Below are 23,100 nucleotides of genomic sequence, written 5' to 3'. Positions count from 1 at the left end.
AAGAAAGACAGTGTGAAGGCCTTGAATGCCACACTTCAGAATGTGGACTTTGTTTCCACAGCCAATGGAAAGGCAGCACAGACTTTTTTTGAACAAGGGAAATGAAGTAACATGTGCTCCTGAACAATGATCCTGCAATATTGGGTTGAGGAAATATTAGGAGGCTACAAAAAAGGTCCCAGGGAAGCAAGTAGAACCTGTACCAAGGCGGGTACTAGTAAGAGGCATTCTAGAGAGATGCTGCAAAGGTGAGACTGACGTGACTTAACAATGAACTCAATGGTGTTTTTTTTAACCTGAAACACGTCATTCATACCACAACCTGCCGCAATGAACAAATGTTTGTAGATGACTGCTTTTCATCTGCATACATACCTAACAATGTAACACTGGAAATGACTATCAGGGTACTGTGGCTGATACGGCTCTTGACTCAGCACCGTTCCAAACCACCAAGCATCGTCAATGATAGAACGAAACCTGTCACCTATAAGAGAGACGACCAAGTCTGAGACATCAATTTGCTAACATTAACATTTTTAACTTATAAAATACCTATGACACAGATAAAACAAATCAAATAATATTTTTATCTTAAACTTAGCCATTCTTCGCCACTTATCTGCAATCTTTAGTGATAAAACATACGTGAAAAAGACATAGTACTACACTCGGTAATTTACCAAAGGTATAAAACCATAGAATACAGTTGATGATAACGGTTCATGACTAGGTTCCATTATTTAATGGATCCAAATGCCCACTCCAAAATAAGTTCTATTACAAAGAACAAAATTTAACAAAACTCAAAAATCTTTTACAACGATGTATACAAATCGATAAATATTTAATAAGCATATTAAATATACTTATGAAATATGTAACATTTCCTGAATAAAACAAGTTATAAACGTATCATCAGAAGTTAATCCATGATTCTTCTAAAGTTGCTGCTGTATATATATCTCCACATAAAACGGTGTTCTAATTCTTAAGATCTCATAATAAAAATCAGGTCTAAATGTACCCTTGAAAATACTTATTTATTATTTAAAAGAATTAAACATCCACATACCCCATTATCTCAGCATAATATAAAAGCAGGCAAGCAGACCTTAGGAGAGCTCCCTATACAAACCAAAGTAACTGGAAAGAATACTTCAACTGACTTCAGTGATTTTAGATTATACATACACATTTCTAAGTGTATTCTATAACTGTTAACAACTTCTAGAGAAAGAAACTGTATTCGATCTTTGTTTTACATATATTACAAAAGAAACACAAACTGCTATAATAACCCTATCTCCTCCTTCCCATCCATCCCATCGTTTTCAAAACAAAATCAATATAAAAAAAGTTACTTATCCTTCATTAATAATTCTTTGCTAGATTAACAATACTTTCTTCAAGAAAAGTTTTACAGAAATAGTATCAATCAAAATTAAAGCTACATATCACTCCCAAGAAAGAGAATAATCCCCACAAATAGTCTTCACTAAAGAAAGTATGCTTTCAATAAATTCTGTAAAACTGAAAAAAATAGTAATATCACAACTATTGGAGCTACATGTTTTGAGGTTAATATATTTTCAAATTTATATAAACATGATCTTTATGTATATTTTACTTCAAAATCATTAGAAACCCATAAGCCCCTCATCCCACCACCCTTCTACCATTAATAAAATTCTACTTTTGACAGTATTTCATTAATACAGATATTCCAAAACAACACTTCAACTTTAAAAAGTCTTAATAAATTTTAACAACAAACCTTTTTAATGGAAGGAATATACTAAAATTTTGATGTAGCACCATGGTTTCTGTCCAATTCTATAAATAACCCAATTTAACAAATATCAATTATAATATTTGTTACAGTAAGTATTACTGTAATAATAACAAATCCAGGGGCTTCATTTTGAGAAGTCTAATACAAAAATATATGGTTACTAAGGGAGCCAGTCTTTGACACCAAGAATTAGTTAGGTAATATTTTTCTTCCCTATTTATCTAATATTAGAATACTTTCAGTTGAGATAAAAATAGTTCTTTGGTGTAAGACTAAAAACTTTAAATTAAAAGGAGGCTTAAAAAATTCATTTTCTCATGGTAAAAATGGGCTTTTCTATTCCATTAAGATTTTTCAAATAAACCTATTTTGGCTAGTCAAAAGCAGGATAAACATCTGCTCAGTAAAAAGTTCTCACAGGCAACTTCCTATAATAACTGCTCAAACTTCAGGAGAAGAAGTAAGATTTTTATGGGGGAGCAAAAACAAATTAATTAGCATAGAAGATATGATACAATAATTTCACAACCTCAAAAATAAAACAAAACCCACCAAATTACAAGGGGTAGTCAGGAACCAATCTCTAGCATTTACTTGTAGAGAATCAAGGTTAAGAAATTTTTTTGAATGGGCATGTTGGTAGAACAAAATGAGAGCTTCTAATTTACACATCATGGGGGTTGAAAACCAGATTGGCTAGGAAACTATAAAGTTCTTTGGGACTTGGCTGTACAACATTAACTTCTACATATTCCAGCTGTCTGGTTTGTTTTTTGTTTTGTTCTGTTTCGTCTTTGGTGGCTAGATGTTTCTCTTCAAGAAAACTTTCCTTTACACCTCCAGTCCCCAAAATAACCCTGATTACTTGTGTGGACATTACCATTAAAAATAGTCTACTTAAAAAAAAAAAAAGTGCAATGGGAGGGGCCGCGATAGTGAGAGGCCCGCGCACCGCGATGAAGAGTGGCCCGCGCACCGCGATGAAGAGTGGCCCCCGCTGGCCGCAACTAGAGAAAGCCCTCGCACAAAACGAAGACCCAACACAGCTAAAAATAAATAAATAAATAAATAAATAAATAAATAGAGTAGCTATTAATTTAAAAAAAAAAAAGTCTACTAAGAGCAGCCACACTCTCCGATAAGATTTCGTTTCAAATAGGGACAACTCAGGGAATTTATTTACCTGTTTCTATTGCCTGCAGAAAAAGGCAGCAGGGATTAGGAAAATTAATGAGGTCTTAACATCATTTATGAATGTGTACACCAGCTGACACAACCTAGGTAGAACTTAGTATTTCACTAAAATTGATAAAAGGAGAATGACTTTTCATTCTCCTAGGTAACTAAAGTCAAACTCAATACATGAGCTCCCCAGACAGCATTACATACTGGAAAGTAATACATATACACCTGTGAAATAACTATTACAGTTGCTGGCCTAATTACAGTCATCAATTATGTCCTAAGGAGATTAATAACCTACACAAGTCTAAGCAAGTGAGCCTACCAGCCTGCCTTAAATAGTCACCATGAAAACCACATTGAAACCACATTCAAAAAGCCACATTCAAAAGTTAGTGCCTACATTTAGGTGATTTTATTTTTTCTGTTGACCCATACAATTCATGGTTATAAAACGTAAGTTTTACACAAATTTTTTATTTTTTAAAGGAATGGTTACCTCAAGTCAACCTATTTAAGTCTGGGTTGATATGATTATCAAAGGTAAGATATTCTGGCATACCAGAACATTATTGCGTTATTTTTCAACTTTCTTATTGTTTTACATTACAGGTAATTTTGTGAATTATACCAGTGTCACATTAAAGATGGAAGTAATGCAGTGTGGACAAGTCTGAAAGGAAATAGAAGGTCTACTCTAGCCTATACTCCAGGAGTAAGAAATCATCCTTCCAAAATGTCACATACCATACCAAGCCCTAAGCAAAATATACTTAGCAGTCTTATATTTCTTTCCAGAATTTACACGTTTGCATCCACCATAATAAGCAGCACCACAACCAAAAAATTTAGAGCAATAAAATGAGAGATTCATTTCTCAGGGTAAGGACAGACTTACAAGACTGCCAGTTCCTCTGTCTTGCTTCATCGTAAAATTGACGCAGTACAAGAAAGTCAATAACATCTGGCATATCATGATATCTAAACAAAAATAAAAGACTGTTAAATTTCCTGCACAGCAGGTTATAGTCTAGAGCAGCAATGTCCAAAAGAAATACAATGGGAGCCACATATGTAATTTTTAATTTTTGACTAGCCTTATTAAAGTAAAAAGAAACCACTGAAATTAATTTTAATAGTGTATTTTATTTAACCCAATATATCCTAAATATTGTTTCACCACATAATCAATACAAAATAATGAGATATTTTACATTCTTTGCCTTCATACCAAGCCTTCAAAATCCAATGTGTACACTTAATCACACTCAATTCAAATCAGCAACAGTTCAAGTCCTCGGCAGCCACACCTGGCTAACAGCTACCATATCGGACAGCACAGGTTTAGCAAATTATTTATTCTAACATTTTCTCAAAACAAATGCAGAAGCAATTTCCACTACAGGCCAGAATTCTCTACACATTTAAGTGGCATGAAAAAATGTATAAAACATGCTCCTGGCCTAATTGCTGCTGCAGTACCAGTATTTTTACTTCCAGTGGGTCCCATCTATCAGAACTTCAACTTACATCTTGGGCTGTCCACAGTGCTCTACTATTTACCCTGCAGCTGAATGCAGAGGACATGCTGATCAGCGAGAGGGAAAATCTAAATTTAAATAATTTCATTTTTTAAAAAGTAACACATACCTAATAGAGAAAGATTTGTCCATAAGTTTTCCAGTCGCAGGATCTATAAATGCTAGCTTGAGGCAACAAAGTGTAGGGGGACCAACCTCATATCGTATTCCAACTATTTTGACCAACTCTTGATCCTTTAACAGATATTTTTAAAAGAATAAATGGTTAAAATAAAGCAATTCCTCAAGATTATAATTCTCCACATGTTGCCAAATTAAGTCAGCTCACAATTTAGAATTCCAAAGCAGAAGAGGGGTTTAATTTACCATTATTTACAATAGTTTTTGCTAAATCTTCACATCTTTTTGAAGACCGGTATTTAACACTGTTTCTAACGTAAGGAATATACTAACTTTAGAAAAAAACACAACAAAAGTATAAGAAGGAACGCACAAATCACCCATCAGCTCAGTATCTAAACACAACCACTGTGCACAATCAGAATTTCCTTCTGGCTTTCTTCTCTTCCTAGAGAAACATTTTCATTTATATAATTTTGTACTACGCAAATCAAACTATGTAAGCATTTGGCTTATTATTCTTCAAAAACTTGACATTAAATTTCTACCTAATACATTTCAATAAATATTTGTTGAAGATCTATGCGCCATGACCTATTCCAGGCAGTAGGGGTAACACAGGGAATGGGAGAAACTTCCTACCATGATAGAGCATCCTACTCATTCTACTGTAATTAGCCTTCCCCCAATACCTGTTTCCTTAATACTAAGAATATGAGATGATTCATCCATTTATTCACTGCACAAAATGTTATTGTTATAATGTGCCAAACAAAGTGCTAAAAATACAGTTGGTTCTCATTATCTGCAGCATTCTTACTATTCTGTAGTGCCACCCAAAATGATGAATTAGTGAGTTCCCAGTGAATACTGAACCACTGCTCCTGGAGGGAATACAAGGCTAGGTGGCTACAGGCCCCAAGTCGTAACATTTCAGTCACCTAATTAAGATAGTATCTTGTGTAATGTGAATTTCTATGTAAAGACATGTCATTTAATCTAGGTTGTTGAGTCATTAACATTGAACTCACAACCAACAGCACTATGACTCATGCCTAAAAGAAGCTTATCTAACACACAGATTTTCTCCATAAGGTACATCATCACCTTCTTGTACATGGTAACACAAGACAGCACTTTAGCACTACGCTAGGGGGCCATCTTAAACAGCAAGTCACCAACACAAAAATCTGAAAAAAAAGCACAAAAATCTGAAAAATGTTTAATGTGGCACCGAATAGACTGCAAAAAGAACACTTATTTACAATATGAGAGCTCAAAAGAAGGAAGTATCACCTTGTTCAACCTCAGCTGAGAACATGCTGGGCAGACAACTCAAATCTTTTGCCACACTGTGCATGTCTGCAAAGGACTAGAAAGCACCTTGAGTACTGATTTTGGTGTTACAAATAGCAAACAGTGAGAAAGACAAATTCGTAAATACAGAAAACAAGAAAAATGAGGATCAGCTGTCCTCAGGTACACAGTAATAAGTGAAAGAGACATAAATTTGAATGTATCTGAAGCCAAATTCATAGAAGTAGAGCCACTGAGTTTTTTCATCTTCTAACAGTTAATGAAAGTATCAAAACTATGAAGTATAAAGATTAAAAATCACCTGTAATACTACTCTACATGTAATCACCACTAACATTTTAATGTATTTATTTTGGTTGACCATATGTCTTTAAATTTTTATCATAACCAAAAACAGAACTTCACATCCCATTTTTCCTCTTAGTAACACACTGTGAATATGTAACATTCATTCTACAAACATTTTAAAAGCCTCGGCTACATGGTGGGCTCTACATAGTAGCCAAATGTGTGAATATATCATGGTTTGGTTCATTCAGTACTGTGGGATATTTGGATTTTTTCCTAATTTTTTGTTTTTATAAACAGTGATATAGAATTTAAATTTGTATGCACTTCTGGTTGTTTCCTAAATTACCAAAAGTAGAACTGCTGATTTAAAAGGTCTAAATATGTTCAGTTTCAATTCCAACTGCCAAGATACCCTATGGGGAGCCTGCACCTGTTTCATGCACCCTTATCACCAAGTTGAACAACTATTAACAAACCTAAACCTTTGCTACTTGTTAAAACATGGTATTTTCTTTCTTTAAATGTTAAAAATATGTATATACATAAAATTGGTTAAGTACAGAGAAGCTAAAGTTTTTTCTGTATTTTATTACATGTGAGGTTGAACCTTTTTTTCCAATTTGTATTGGTTTTTTTGAAAACTTGCACTTCTTTTGAAAATCTGTCCTGGGTACAATCATTTTAAGATTAATGATATATACAGCCAAGCTGCCTTCCAATAATGGACAGAGTGCCCACTGACAAGCATGTCTTCTGACTAGACCTTAATGCTTAGCAGGTAATAGCCGAAATGTTTTTAAGTTGGAAATTAACAGAAAGGTAGTAATGAAGTATGCCTCCAGTAGGTTATTTTTAATGGATTTATAAATAATTTAACTATACATGTATGTGCTAAATGCTTAATGATTTAATGATACCATCATCTTACCCTAAGATCCATTTTTCTCCATGGCTCCTTGTTAGGGTTCAGTTCATAAATGTTATTTCTTCTGACAGCCTCAATATAAGCTTCATGACCCTGTCGAAAATATATTACCTACAAAAGGGAAGTATACATTTAAAAATAAAAACCTAAGAGTAATATTAATTTTACGTTCCATATTCACATTTTTAAACTTTATTACTCTCACCTCATCACCCATTTGAGGAACAAAAGGAGACTTCCGAAGTGTGGTGTCAGTTATCCAAACCGGAGGATGAAATTCATATAAGCGTTCCATGTTTGCAAGCTCTGCCTGAGTCATCCTCCGCAGATTCTGCCAAGGGGAAACGAACAAAGTTTAATAGAATAGAAAGGGGCAGTGTGCACTGTTTAATTGAAAAACAAAAGACTTCACCATTCAGAATGGCTGTTTTATTAGCATGTCACCTAATGATTAGTTTTTAAACAGCATACATATTTGGTTCTTTAACATACATAGGAACATTATCAGCTGTGCAAGCACTGTAGATCTACCTAGCACTTTCCTAGCGTCTCCTGAATTTCTAACAGATTCTGCATAGCACTTTACATCCTATGTAGCGGGTCTAATTTCCAGCTGGATCCTCTTCAACACACTAAGGCTGCTTTGCCAAGACTCCACAGTGAATTTCACCACAGACTAATCATCTCAGGGAGTCTCCTCTTGATTTGAGGTTTTAAGGCTGGTAATTTTACATATGATATCACATGTGGAATCTAAAATATGATACAAATGAACTTTTATGAAATAGAAACAAGACTCACAGACACAGAGAACAACTAGTGGTTGCCAAGGGGGAGGGGGGTGGTACAGGGATGGAATGGGAGTTTGGGGTTAGCAAATGCAAACTATTATATTTAGGATGGATAAACAACAAGGTCCTACTGTATAGCACAGGGAACTATATTCAATATTCTGTGATAAACCATAATGGAAAAAAATTAAAAAAAAAAAAGACTGGTAATTTAAAAATATAACCACAAATTCTTTGATATGCCTCCTTTCCTCTTTAAGAGGTGGAGCCTAAGTATACTCCACTCAATGTGGGCTCCAACTACTTCTAACAAATAGAAAAAAGCAGAAGTAACAATGTGCAACTTCCAAGACTAGGTCATAAAAGGCTTAGTTAGCCCTTGCTTAATTTTTGGATCACTTGCTGTGGGGACAATCAGCTACCATGTCAAGAAGACACTCAAGCAGCCCTATGGAGGAGCCCATATGGTAAGGAACTGAGGCCAGCAGCCAACTGCCCTATGAACAAACTTCAAAGATCCACCCCCAGTCAAGCCTTTAGACAACTGTGACCCAAGCTAACATGATGACTGCAACCTCATCAGCCAAAACTCAGCTAATCAGTTCCCAAATTCCTGATTCATCAAAACATGAAATAATAAATGTTTCTTGTTTTTAAGCTAAGTTCCAAGATGATCTGTTACACAGCAATAGATACCTAATACAAAGACATAGCATCTTTAAATAACAACAGCTACCTATATGACAGGAGCACATGTAGCACTGTACATGGAACAAGGTATAGCAATATTACAATTAGGAGAAAAGTATGAAGACAGAACATGTCAAATGAAAATGGGAAACAGGACAACAGCAGACAAAACAAGAATAAAGGATCTTAAAATGCCTTGAAGTATATTTTTGGTGTTGAAACTGGAGGACAAAATAAGAGTTATGGTGGGGATCTGAGCAAAATAGAGCTTTCCCTCTAAGTTACAGATTCAGAAAGGTATAAGTGCCAAGTCCAACTCAGAGCAGATTAGAGAAGTTTTAATAACAAAGGAGATTTTCCAAAAATAAGTTTGTTTGCATTTTACGTTTGACTCCTGATGATGTATGTCGATCAGAAAAATAATAGTAATAAAGCCTACAAATTCCCAAAGATTTCTAATTTCTAAATATGGACAGAAACTAGAAAAGTGTAGATAGATGGTATTTTTAAAGATATACTTTTCTTACCTCTTTTTTAGGCTTATTTTCTTTCTTTCTCTTTCGTCTCCTTTTTGGAGGAGATAAATTCTCAGTAGACATTTCGTCCTCTGAACTACTACGAAACCGAGTAATTCGTCGACGGGATGACGTTCGTAAAGGAGGCTGCAGATTGATGCCTGCGTCAGCCGTCCAATCAGAATATCTAGATGAAGAGCCACTAGAGAGGAAAACAGTTTCAGTTGTACAGAACCAGAATCTAAGCCCTAAGAGTAAATGTCATCCTACAACCTTAAGAAAGGAGAGACAACAAGGAGGAAAGAAAAGATCCTGGGAAGATTCGACTGCCCTCCCTATCAGTGCATAGTGAAATGACCAAAGACCATGAGAAGGAGCAAAATCTTCACTGACGCTGGGAATTAGGAAAGGATATAAGCCTGAGAAATTTTTTGTAAGTATAATTTGGATGAGACCTCATAGAAGACAACATCTAGAGCCAACTACTAATACCCTTTCCAAAAGTGAAGTATAGCTACGAAAGCAGGAGAGACTGTGCAGAAGAGCAGCGCGCCCCCTAAACCGCAGGAGCCTCCAAAATGGTACTAGAAATTGTAACTGGAATGACAAACCGTCAGTGACTACACTGAGAGCCACAAGGAAAGCACAGAACAGAAAGCTCTAAGTGGACAAAGCTTCTTGCCAACAGGGGGACTCTCCCTGATATGAGAAAAGATCCCAGAGAGGGCCTAGTCCTAACCTACCCTGGAGCAGAAGCAGAGTCAAATAGGAAACTAGAAAACTAGCCCCTGGCCCTCTCCCAGCTTTAGCAAACACAGAAAAGGATAAAAATCCTCTACTGGGGCCATCATTGTCCAACCACATACCTCTCAGCCTTGATAAAACACACAGTTCCAAAAGCTATTTATTACAAATATTATTTTTGTATTATATTTTATGTTATAAAAAGAGCTGTTTAAAAAATCTTAAGAGCATCTGCTTTGTACAATAAAATTCAAGAAAAGTTAAATTAAAAGATAGTGAATACAGAGATAGAAAGGACAATGGTGGTTGCCAGGGGTGGGTGGGGTGGAGTGGCAAACTGGTGTTTAGTAGGTATACAGTCTCGGTTTTGCAAGATGAAATGAGTTCTGGAGATTGGGTGCACAACACTGTGAATGTACTTAACACTATTGAACTGTACAATTAAAAACAGTTAAGATGGTGAATTTTATGTTCTGTGTATTTCACCACAATTAAAATTAAGTTAACAAACAAAAACAAGGGTAGACAAGTGCTCTAGAAATCACTCCAGCTCCTAAGCATAATGGAATAAAAGACAAGAAAGGAAGCCAGGAGTATGGTATGGTGGTCTGTAAAGCACAGTATCAATGGAAATTAAAATAATCTGAGTCATATTTAGAAGGGAGAATTTTCTAGACTTGGTGATGGAAATGTTATGAAGAGAGAATGATATCCAGGTTTCTGGCTGGAGCATCTGCCAGGACAAAGTTGACATTTACCAAGACAAGGAACAGATGTTAACATCTTAGTCCCATGAAATTTGGATACCAAAACTAAACAAAAGGTAATACGTATGATAAAATAAAGTTTATATTTTAAGGCAGGACGGGAAAAATTAAACATAAAATTCTCTGTGTCCATTTGGGCCTCCACCCTCCCTAACGTGCAGCGGGCATCGGCATTAAACATTAACCAGAGCTGCTCAAAGATGGGAGTGTCTGCTCAACAGTAAAGATCAATTTTTTTCTTTCTTCTGACGTTAGCAATTTAACTTCTTAAAAGAATAACATTCTTTCCCAGCTCTGTAGGGGGTCATAGTACTTGGTGCTCACTTTGTAAAAGTTTACCTGGACTATGTATTCTTGGTGAACTTTATATAAAATAGCAGTATGTCATCCTGATGTACCATCATTTCTAACAGGGGGAACAGTTCTCAGAGCTTCCTGAGAATCTCTTTCCCGGTTATAATCCTCAGTTTGGCTTGAATAAAATTCCCTTTTTTTTTTCTTCTTGATAGTTAATTGAACTTTCATCAACGTATGCAATAACTAATAATAAATTCAACGGTGATTTTATCACACAGACGTTGTATACTCCTCTTTATAAACGTAGCCCAAGACTAAACTGATGTTTTGAGTACACATATTTACACTGTTGGCTCAAATGTTTTATAGTCAAAAAAAAAATACCCAAAATGTTTTCTGTAGAAACAGCTGTTAATCCAGCTTTCTTCTCCTTTTAAATGTATTGAAAACTCAATGTTAGTTGTTCCACAGTTGGAAGCTCTTACACCTTGAATGCCATTCAAGTATGATGCCATTCAACGTCATGACTAAAATGCTTAGAAGATTAAAACGAGTAAAAACAGGTACCTTGAACTTTCACTGTCACTTTCACTTCTTCTATCACTTTTCCATTCTTCTTCTTCAGAAGAACAAGAACCTTCACTTTGATCACATGAAGTCTCCTAATTTTGTGAGGGGGAGAAAAATAAAATAAAAATCTTGATCTCTGAGATTAAATAACACAAGTCAAGAGAAACCACACAGTCATTCTAATCATCTCAGGAGTAAGTATGATAACCAGGTAATAAAATAGGTAAACTTAAAACAAAAAGCAAGTGTCTTTACTACACCCTTTTTCTTATCAAAGAATTAGGCAACAGAAAATATTTGTGAGACTTAACACTACTACTATTAACAAAAGAAACTGATACAAGAGGCCATTCTCTGAGCAAAGTTAATAAGTCAATGTAAATGTTCTCAGCGTTTTGAACTCAAGCCACTGTAATAGGTGGGTAGTGGTATCTCATTTTACTTTCAATTCTCTAATGACATATGATGTTGAGCACCTTTTCATGTGCTTATCTGCCATCTGTATATCTTCTTTAACGAAGTCCCTGTTAGATCTTTTGTCGATTTTTAAATTGGGTTGTGTTCTTATTGAGTTTTAAGAATACAAGTCCTGGACTTCCCTGGTGGTGCAGTGGTTAAGAATCTGCCTGCCAATGCAAGGGACACGGGTTCGAGCCCTGGCCCGGGAAGATCCCACATGCCACAGAGCAACTAAGCCCGTGCGCCACAACTACTGAGCCTGAGCTCTAGAGACCGCAAGCCATAACTACTGAGCCCATGTGCCACAACTACTGAAGCCTGCACACCTAGAGCCCATGCTTCGCAACAAGAGAAGCCACGACAATGAGAAGCCCGCGCACGGCAACGAAGAGTAGCCCCTGCTCACCGCAACTAGAGAAAGCCCACGCACAGCAACAAAGAACCAACGCAGCCAAAAATAAATAAATAAATAAATTTATTTTTTTTAAAAAAAGACCTTCCCAGTCCTTTTCTCAAAAGAAATTAAAAAAAAAAAAAGAATACAAGTCCTACCACCTAGAGGGGCGGGATAGGGAGGGTGGGAGGGAGACGCAAGAGAGAGGAGATATGGGGATATATGTATAGCTGATTCACTTTGTTATAAAGCAGAAACTAACACACCATTGTAAAGCAATTATACTCCAATAAAGATGTTAAAACAAAATTTCTTTAATAAAAAAAAAAAGAATACAAGTCCTTTATCAGACATGAGTTTTACAAGTATTTTCTCCCAGTCCATGGCTTGTCTTTTCATTCTCTTAACAGTATCTTTCAGGCTTTTCTATTTGTCAAGTTTTTCCTTCATGGATCATGCTATTGGAATTTTATCTAAAAAGTGATCATTACACCCAAGGTCACCTAGATTTTTATTATATGTTATCTTTTAGAAATTTTATAATTTTGTGTTTTACATTTACATTAAGTTTATGATATATTTTGAGTTAATTTTTGTGAAAAGACTGTGTCTAGATTTTTTTATTTTGTTTGCATGTGGATATCCAGTTGTTCCACACCACTTGTTGAAAAGACAACGCTTTGTCCATTGAGTTGTCTTTGTTCCTCCATCAAACACTAGTTGAGTATATTTGTATTGGTCTACTTCTGGGTTCCTTATTCTATTCCATTGATATATTTGTCTATTTTTTCACCAGTACGACACTGTCTTGAAACCTGGAGATTTATACTAAGTCTTAATGTCAGGTAGTATCTATCAGTCCTGCACCTTTGTTGTTCTTCAGTACTGTTAGCTATTCTGGGTCATTTTTTTCTCCAAACAAACTTCAGAATCTCTTTGCCAATATCCACAAAATAAACTTGCTGGGATTTTGACTGCAACTGTGTTGAATCTACAGATAAGTTGGGAAGAAATACTATCTTAAAAAGATGTGAAGCACAGGAACTCTCATTCACTGTTCATCAGAATACAAAATGTAACACAACCACTTTGGATAATAGTTGGGCAGTTTCTTACAGAGCTAAATATAGACTTATCATAGAGGAAAATTAAACTCATATTACTAGAAAGTAGTCAATGTGAAAAGGCCACATACTGTTTGATCCAACTATATGACATTCTAGAAAAGTCAAAACTATGGAAACAGTAAAAAGATCAGTGGTTGCCCGTAGCTCAGGAAGAGGGAGGGAGTGATGATTAAGTACAGCAGAGGGGGGGTTTAGGACAGTGGAACTGTTCTGTATGATACTATTATGGTAGGTACATAACATTATGCATTTGTCTAAACCCATACAACACAGAGTGATCCCTAATGTAAACTACAGAATTTAGTTAATGATAATGTATAAAATTGGTTCATCAGTTGTTGCAAATGTACCACACTAAATCAAGATGTTATTAATAGGAAACACTTAGGGAAACAGTATATGGGAACTCGCTGTACTTACTGTGTAATTTTTTTTAAACCTGAAACATGGAAGTCTTTAAAGGAAGAGAGGGGAACAAGTAGCTAATTCCCACAACCCTAATAGCTGCCGTCTACTTTAAATTCTGGTCTTGGATACTAAGCAGGTACTTTTAAATTGAGATACAACCTTTTCCTATAACAGCTACTTACATTAAGTGAATCATAAATGGATAATGAAAATGCTGTAGAGAAACAAAACTAAAAAGATGGAATTGCAAGGAAATAGCTATTTTGTTTACTTCATTTGAGTAGGCAAAATGCAAAGTAAACATATTCTTAAAAAATGTTCCTCAAAATGTGAGCCCAATGCTATTCAAGGAGTACAGATTCCTAGTAGGCCAACCACACTAGATCTACTCAACAGGAGTCTGCTTTTTATGCTCAAAATAGACTTCTAAAAAATCACAGTAATAAAATAAACTCTTAAAATCTACTACCTGGAAACCATGCATTCTGGGAAAAAGTTTTAAATGTTTTATCTGCATTAACTCTCAAAATATTTCTGTAAACAGAAGCAGGGTTAAGATAAAGCTAATGAAACTTAAGTTTCAGAGGCTTTCAATTTAACTTGCCTACCAAGGCCCTGTGTCTATTTGTAACTTTGAATTCTTTTTCTAAAGAACGTCCCTAAAATTATACAAGATTCAAACCCCACAAATCTTGGATCCGTCTTGCCAATGAGTTTTGTATTATCTCAAGTCACTACCTGCCCACTACTACCTTTTCATATATAGAGAAACCCAAGGCTAAGAAATGTAAAGAAATACGCCTGGGGTCACAGAAGAGTAAGTATAAGAAATGGAATCAGAAACCAGGCCAACTCTAAAACCCATACTTTTTCTACTATCAGTGCTTTCCAAACCAAAGCGTAATGGAACCAACATACACATATACACAACAATCTCCAGCCATCTGCAACACTCAGGAGAATGAATTCATACTACTGTAGGAGGTAAACTACCATAACACAAAATTATGACTTATCTTAAAAGGTCAAGTGGATTTAACATTCTACATTATACTTGTGTTAATTTAAAAGTTCCCCATTAATTGCAAATAGACCAAATTAAGACATAAAATCATAAGATTAATACTACTGATCTAAAAATTAAAACTCAATCTATAATCATTCCTGATTTTTCAGAAACACTTAAGAAAATAAGAATTAGTTGATATTTCCCTAGCATAATATATATGTATACTGTAGAAACCTAAAACAAAGCATCTTACTTATTGTGAAAATAGCAGACACATTTCCACTGACAACAGGAATATGGTCCACTATTTCCACTAGTGTCCACCAATGTACTGGAAGTATTAAATACTGCAATTAGACAAGAAAAGTCAATTAAAAGTATAAAAATTAGAAGAGAAGTAGTAAAACTGAATACTGTATAAATGAGAGTGTACCTGGAAAACGGCACAGAATCCAATGATAAAATTAACTCAAAAATACAGTAATGTAGCAGGGTGGAAAAAATTAAAACTTGAAGGGGGAAAAAAGGCCAAAAACACGATAGAAAAATGGCCAAGAGACATGAAACACAATGCACAAAGATGAAATGGACTCTAAATATATAAAAATATGTTCAACTTCACACATAAGAGAAATGTAAACTACACTGTAAATAAACCAAAGACAAAAAGACAAATATTGTGATTCCACTTACATGAGGTACCTAAAATAGGCAAATTCATAGAGACAGAAAGTATAAGAGAGGTTACCAGGGGCTGGGAAGAGAAGGAAATGGGGAGTTGTTGTTTAATGAGTACAGAGCTGCTATTTGGGATGATGAAAAAGTGCTAGAAATGAAGAGCAGTGATGGTTGCATACATCTGTAAATGCAGTTAATGCCACTGAACTGTATAGTTAAAAACAGCTAATGGTAAATTTCATGTTACATATAATATTCTATCACATAAAAGAATAGCCAAAACATATAAAAAATAAAACTAAGATACCATCTCTCGCCAATTAAATTGGCAAAAATTAGAAAGTGTAACACACTGTTGGTAAACAGTAAGAAAACGGACACTCTCTTACGCCACAGGGAGGAAAGCAAGTTGGAATTCTCCTTTATGAGGAATTTTTATCAGCATCTCATAAGATGCAAACGTGTTTATCTTTGGGCCCAGCAATCCCATTTCAAGGAATGTACCCCGCCCCCAATAACATCTCCATCATTAGAAAAATACATACATCTACAAGATTATTCATTGTAGCATTATTTAAAATGAAAACGCTGTAAACATCCTAAATGCCCATAACCAGGAGAGTGGTTAAATAAACTCTGTTATAATCAGATAACTTAAATATGATACAACTCTTTAAAAATAAATAAATAAATAAGGAAGGCATTTATGAACTGATACGAAGTGATTTTAAGAATATTTTAAGTGAAAAAACCCAAGTGCAAAAAAGTATCTGTGGTATGCAACATTTTGTGTACAAAAGGAGAAATAATAAAATATACATGTATCTAACTGAGTATATAGGGGAAAGAAAAAGAAAAACACAGGAAAGATATGCCAGAAACCAGTGAGGATGGATGGGAACATTTATCATAATTACCCCAAATCATTAAAGGTTAAAACATGCTCAATACATATAAAGAAGAAGAAAATAAATAAGAAAGGTCTTACACAAAATCATTTAAGTGAACGGTTAGCAGCTAACATTATTGGATATTAGGCAGTGTTTTAAACACTTTACATGGTTAACTAAATGAATTCTCACAACACCTCTGAGGGACATACTATTAATTACTTTTACAGATATAGGCAGAGGCACAAAAGTTTAACCAACTTGTCAAAGTAGAAGAATTTGGATTTAAATTCAAACCCTATGTTTGACTACACCCTAATGCTTCACAGAGGAATTCAAATAAATTGTTCATCCTTATGTAACATTTCAATCCTCAAAACATTACTGATTAGAAAATACTAACATTCTAATATTAACCTTTAAAAACTCTTTACAGAAATACTGGTTTCCCCCCAAAAAATCAAAAAGAAGAACAGTAACTTACATATGATTATTGTAAGTCAAGAAAAGGGTTAAGACAAAGACTGCTTAGATATGACGGCAAAAGCACAAGCAACTAAGGAAAAAACAAACTAGACTTCATCAAAATGTAAAACTTTTGTGCTTCAGAGGAAACAAGCAAAGAAGTGAAAAGACAATCCAATAAATGGGAGAATATATTTCAAAGTCATACATCTGATATAAAGGATTTGTATCCAGAATGTATAAAGAACCCTTATAGCAATAAAAAAGACAACCAAATTGAAAAATGGGCCAGAGATTTGCATAGATATTTCTCCAAAGACATACAAGTGGAAAACAGCACACGAAAACATGTTCAACATCATTAGTCATTAGGAGAATGTAATCAAGACCACAGTGAGATACCATTTCACATCCACCAGGACAACTGAAATCAAAAGGACAGAACATAACAAGTGTGGACAAGGATGTGGAGAAACTGGAAACTTCATACATTACTGACTGGGAATATAAAATAATACAGCCACTTTGGAAAACAGTCTGGCAATTCCTCAAAAGGTAAAAATACAGAGTTACCATATGACCCACCAAATTGACTCATAAATATAAACCCAAATGAACTGAAAACTTATGGCCAAACAAAACCCTGTACGTTAATGCTGATAAGGAGCAACATCCATAACAGTCAAAGAGTAGAAATAATACAAATGTCCACCAGCTGATGAGTGGGTAAACAAACTGTGGTCTATTCATATAATGGAATATTGGGCAATGAAAAAGAATGAAGTATTCATCCATGCTATACATGGAATCAGCCTTGAACATTACATAGTAAGTGAAAAGAGCCAGTCACAAGATCATACTGTATGCTTCCATTAAATGAAATGTCCAGAATACAAAAATCCACGGGGATAGAAAGATTAGTGGTTGCCAGTGGCTTGGGTGGAGTGGGAATGGGAAGTACTTGCAAATGGGTACAGGGTTTCTTTTTAGGTGATTAAAATATTTTGAAATTAAATAGTGGTGGTGATGGTACAATTTTGTTAATATACTAAAACCACTGGATTGTACACTTATATGGTACAACAAAGCTGTTCAAAATTGTTAGAGAAATTCAAAATGTGAAACTTCATCTTAATATCTAGAGAATACTATACTTTCACAAAATTTCAAGGTAGATTCCAAGTAAAGAATTAAGACAAATTATTCAAGATTATTTTATATATTTTAAAGTTATGAAACTGACATGTCTTACGGAGCTTGAAGATTCATTTCCAGAAGACAACTCAAGCCGTCCAAGATTTCTTCTACCATAATTTGGATATTTACGCCTACATGTCCTCTGCCTAGACTGTGACATCAAAGCCACGGAATCAGACTGAAACACAAACATGCAGATGAAAATCAACACTTAAATAAGTACCATCTTCAATAAAGTATTTCGCATTCTATCTAATCCCAAAAGGATTTAAGGCAAAAATAATAATAATAATAGTTCAAAAAATAAAATATTCTTGAATGGGTATTTTTGCCACATACTGTTAACCAAGATTGGTTTTTGTTACTTTTAAGATATTTAGAAGACATGGCTAAATTTAGGCACATTAGATCATCATTTTCCAAACTAAACCATAAGTTAATTGGCTTACCATAAATTAGATAATAATAACTATAATCCAAAAAAGAAATCACTTTAAAATATATATCTTAGAAGTGAAAATATATATTCATATATTATGATGCAGTAACCAACCTTAAGGAATATATCACTGTGTGAATACACAGGTATAGAGAAATATCTGAAATGATCCTCAAATATCAATCCTAGTTATTTCCAGGTTTTAACTTTTTGGATGATTTGTTGTCAGTACTTTTCAGTTGTGCTTGAATTTTTTAAGTATCTTTTTTAAAAATTAAAACAAAATAATTAAATAATCTTTTAAAATCAGCCAAATAAAATAGCTAGATTGAAACGGCGGTGGGGCGGGGGGGCGGGGGGAGGGCACATGCTATTCCTCAAACACCAAAGTCACGTATGCGAGATCACTCAGTGAAAGTACATATTCCCAGAACTGATATACAAATCAATTTTCACGTTAGTGCCATCTGTTTGATAATCATCGGGATGTTTTATCATTTCAACATATCCTGAACAATATATCCTGGCTGATTTTAATACAACTCATTTTTCCTTAATTTGTCAGTACTTTTTTTGTTAAAGCAAAAACTCCTATTAATGAATTTCATGACTAATAATATGTATATTCAGATGGACCAAAACTACCACTGAGAAGAACAAGAAAATCTGTCAAAATATATATTTTTAAAAAAACGGTTTGAGGGCCCTATATACCTAACAAGGCTATGAAGATTTACAGGACCAATACACAAAAAAGGATACAAGCAATAAAAAAGAACCCTAGAATTTCACTCTGGAAGAGGAAGCTGAAAGGTTTAGCAGGTAAGCAAAAAACTGACAGACTAAACTCTTGAGTCATGCTAACAAAAATTACAACTCGGAGTCTCCTAAGTACAGGCAAACACCTCAAGCTTCAGCTGTTAGCCCATAGGGCTATAATCTAGACCTATAGGTAAACTACAGATAAACAGTAATCCCAAGGAACTAAAAGCCCATCCTTGTCTGGGTAAAGGTGATACAGGTTTGAGAGTGGCCCTAGCAGCCTACCAGAAGCAAATTAAAACCTTCTCTGGAGAAGAAATGTCATCATAGGCTTCAAACCATCTCTAACATTTAACATTCAATCAAAAACACACGCAACAAAGAAAATGTGATTGTAAAAAAATGAGAAAAAAAATCAACACAGAATGCAAACAGATTAACAGGCAAACAAGATACTGAAATAATGAAATTACCAGAAATGGGTTTTTTAAATAACCAGGGCTGATTTTCAAGGAATTAAAATAATGAGAACTTCAGCAGAAAACTGAAAACTCTGGAAAATTCTGAACAGAGAAATACAATAACTAAAACTAAGAATACAAGGTTATTAGCAGGATACACACAGCTGAAGAGAACTAACTAAATGGAATATATTCGGTCATAAAAAAATTCAGAACAGCAAGAAACAGCCTAAAAACAAAAAAGACAGAAAATAGGGCTTCCCTGGTGGCGCCGTGGTTAAGAATCCGCCTGCCAGTGCAGGGGACACGGCTTCGAGCCCTGGTCCGGGAAGACCCCACATGCCGCGGAGCAACTAAGCCCGTGCGCCACAACTACTGAGCCTGTACTCTAGAGCCCGCGAGCCACAACTACTGAGCCCGTGTGCCACAACTACTGAAGCCTGCGCACCTAGAGCCTGTGCTCCGCAACAAGAGAAGCCACCGCAGTGAGAAGCCTGCGCACCGCAACAAAGAGTAGCCCCTGCTCGCTGCAACTAGAGAAAGCAGCGCACAGCAACAAAGAACCAAAGCAGCCAAAAATAAATTTATTAAAAAAAAAAAAAGACAAAATAAAAGGGAAAGACAGGAAGTAAAGGATAAAAACATGTACTATGCAAACATTAGCCAAAAGAAAGGTAGCACAGCTACACTCATATACAAGAATTTGAAGAATAAAGCATTACTAGAGATAAGTTCATAACGGTAAAAGGTTCAATTCAGTAGGAAAAAGGGAAATTCTAAATTTGTACACACCAAATAACATAGCTTCAAACCACACAAAGCAAAGTAAGTAGAAACAAAGAAATCTACAAACATAGTGAGACTTTAATACTTATCTCACTATAAGCAAGAGTGCAATCGTTTTGAAACCACATGTGGCATTAACTACTAAAGTTGAATATACACATATTCTATGCTCCAATAATTTCACTCCAGTGCATATACTCAAAAGAAATACACAGACGGATACCAAGAAATATGTACAAAATGTTGAAAGCAATATTGTTCCTAACATACTATTCCTAATTCATATTCCTAATATGAAAACAACCCAAACGTCCTTTAAGAATAGATTAAACAGCAACATTCTCATTAAGGGAATAATCCAACAGTGAAAACAAATGAACTTCAACTACTCACAGCAAAGATAAATCTCACAAGGGCAAATGCAAGCCAGATACAAAAGATTACATATACATACTATATGATTCCATTTAGATCAGTGTTTCTTATCCTTTTTTTTTACATTACCACTACCTTACAGGAAACTTGACTTTCTCCTAATTTACTCCCTCGAATTGTAATACCACAGACATACATACAGTACATAAACACTTATGTAGTATATCTGTACTTTGTACATAAACAGATTAAGTGTAAGGCTTAGCCTTCTTATCCAATACAGGGTTTAAAATAGATAATATTTTTAAGACAAAAGCTAAATTGAAATTTTTAAAGCTCTCTGCATTTAACTTTATGACTTTCTTGAATAACTTTTGATGTAATTTAATTACACAGATTGTAATTTATCAAATTACATATCCAAATTAGAAATTTCTGAATACATAACAGCACAGTAATCAAATTTTTAAAAATCTTCCAAAACTTTTCCAGCAAAAATAAAACAAATGAAAAAATTAATTTCTTAAAAATTTTAGTAAATTTAACTTTGAAGGTTTTTTATCATGAGAAAATATCCTAACTATAGCTGAAGATAGTCAACATTTTTTTCTTTTCAGTACTTGACGTAATAGATTTGAATTATTTTTAAATTAAATAATAAGATAGAAACTATTTTTATTTAATTCTCAAAGCCCAAGTCATAAACAAAAACACCATGCATCAAGACAGTTAATGTGGCAGACAGGCATGCACAGGCCATTTCTCACAACATGGCTACAAAACTGAATGATCAACTGAGAGAATATCTTGCAAACACAACCATTTTCACCATAGTTTTGTAGCACTGATCGTGCATACATTTTGTGTAAATTCCATTAACTTGTTAATGCTTCACATATGATGGTCAAGAAATTAAACACTAAGGAATAAGATTTTCTCAGGTAGGGTTGGGCTTTGTTGCAAACCATTGTGACACCTAAGATTTTTTTATAAATGCATGATTTGGAAAACATCAGAAACAGACAAAGCTAACCAGCATCTTTAGAAGTCAAACAGTTGGTTACCTGCAGGAGAAAGGAGAGAGTAGTGATTGGGAATGGATACAAAATGTTTTTGATGGGCTGGCAATGTTCTAGTGGTTATTAGACAATAACTTTTTTTTTAGGCCGTGCCGTGAGGCATGTGGGATCTTAGTTCCCTGACCAGGGATCAAACCCGTGCCCCCTGCATTGGGAGCTCAGGGTCTTAACCACTGGACCGCCAGGGAAATCCCAACAATAATTTTCTAGAATCCTTCATCACTGTTAGGCATTAGGCTACTTTCAGCAAGTTTCAAGCCACTTTTCCTAACACCTGTACAACTTTATGTCTACTATTTTAAATCCCAAACAGAAGACTAATATTACTAATATTCTCACTGATCAAAAAGAAAACTATAAATTTCAGTTTAATTTCTAATTTGTTTATTCCTAAGGAAATGGAATTTAGGTTACCTTTTGTGAAAGATGGAGAGTCTTCCTCTTTCTTCCAATTACATAAAGATTTCTTTCTTCTTCACCTTTCTCTATTCTGAAGTCTTCTAACTTCCTACAAATTTAAGTACCCAGTTATATTAGTTGCTGATAAATAAAGGATATAAGGAGAAAAAAACTAATCATTACGATTCTGGGAATCATAACTTAAGTATTTTTTTAATTAATACAGAAAATTCCTAAAGTTATAACAAAACTTAAGGCAAACTATACTTTTCTAGAAATTTAATATAACCAAAATCTCAGAGGCAGCTAGGAGGTCCTATTTTTCATATTTAACACAGAAATATTCATTCATTTATATTTTGATTGGTCCTATGAGGACCAACTCAAACAGAATCTCTCGTGTTAGCTACTCAAAATGTACCCATGATTTTCCAAGATTGCAAATCCATTCTCTAAAGGATTCTACTGTATCACTCAGCATCTCCTTCATAAAAACTCAAGTGTATTTTAGAACAGAGTTCTAGAAAGAGCTATGCTCTTCTTTGGGAAAATTATACTGCAGCAGCTAGCTGACTCACAAAATCCATTCTTCTTTCTTCCTTAGAAGCAAAATCTCAATTTTCATCT

General features: G+C 34.7%; 1 protein-coding gene and 1 long non-coding RNA gene across 5 annotated transcripts in view; one reads left to right on the top strand and one right to left on the bottom strand.

Moving 5' to 3' along the window:
- The window catches only part of LOC309629643, a 545,666-nt gene that overhangs the window by 222,001 nt on the left and 300,565 nt on the right, over nucleotides 1-23,100 (top strand). The gene's annotated exons all lie outside the window — the stretch shown is intronic.
- BRWD1 (bromodomain and WD repeat domain containing 1) overlaps nucleotides 1-23,100 on the bottom strand; it is a 127,554-nt gene that overhangs the window by 39,340 nt on the left and 65,114 nt on the right. For 3 of the 4 annotated variants that reach the window (XM_082393799.1, XM_082393797.1, XM_082393796.1), the window contains 9 exons: nucleotides 22,489-22,582; nucleotides 18,219-18,350; nucleotides 11,543-11,637; nucleotides 9,180-9,369; nucleotides 7,377-7,502; nucleotides 7,175-7,282; nucleotides 4,628-4,752; nucleotides 3,876-3,958; nucleotides 376-487 (listed from right to left, as the gene is read on the bottom strand). In XM_082393799.1, coding sequence (XP_082249925.1) covers nucleotides 376-487; nucleotides 3,876-3,958; nucleotides 4,628-4,752; nucleotides 7,175-7,282; nucleotides 7,377-7,502; nucleotides 9,180-9,369; nucleotides 11,543-11,637; nucleotides 18,219-18,350; nucleotides 22,489-22,582 — 1,065 coding nt within the window. The remainder of the gene's footprint in view (nucleotides 1-375; nucleotides 488-3,875; nucleotides 3,959-4,627; nucleotides 4,753-7,174; nucleotides 7,283-7,376; nucleotides 7,503-9,179; nucleotides 9,370-11,542; nucleotides 11,638-18,218; nucleotides 18,351-22,488; nucleotides 22,583-23,100) is intronic. The other variant, XM_082393798.1, reaches the window with a different exon arrangement.

This window comes from Balaenoptera borealis, assembly GCF_965194805.1.
Source record: "Balaenoptera borealis genome assembly, chromosome: 5".
NCBI classification, from domain to species: domain Eukaryota; kingdom Metazoa; phylum Chordata; class Mammalia; order Artiodactyla; family Balaenopteridae; genus Balaenoptera; species Balaenoptera borealis.
Note: the sequence above shows the minus strand (reverse complement) of the source record. Positions and strands in the feature narration are given on the sequence as shown.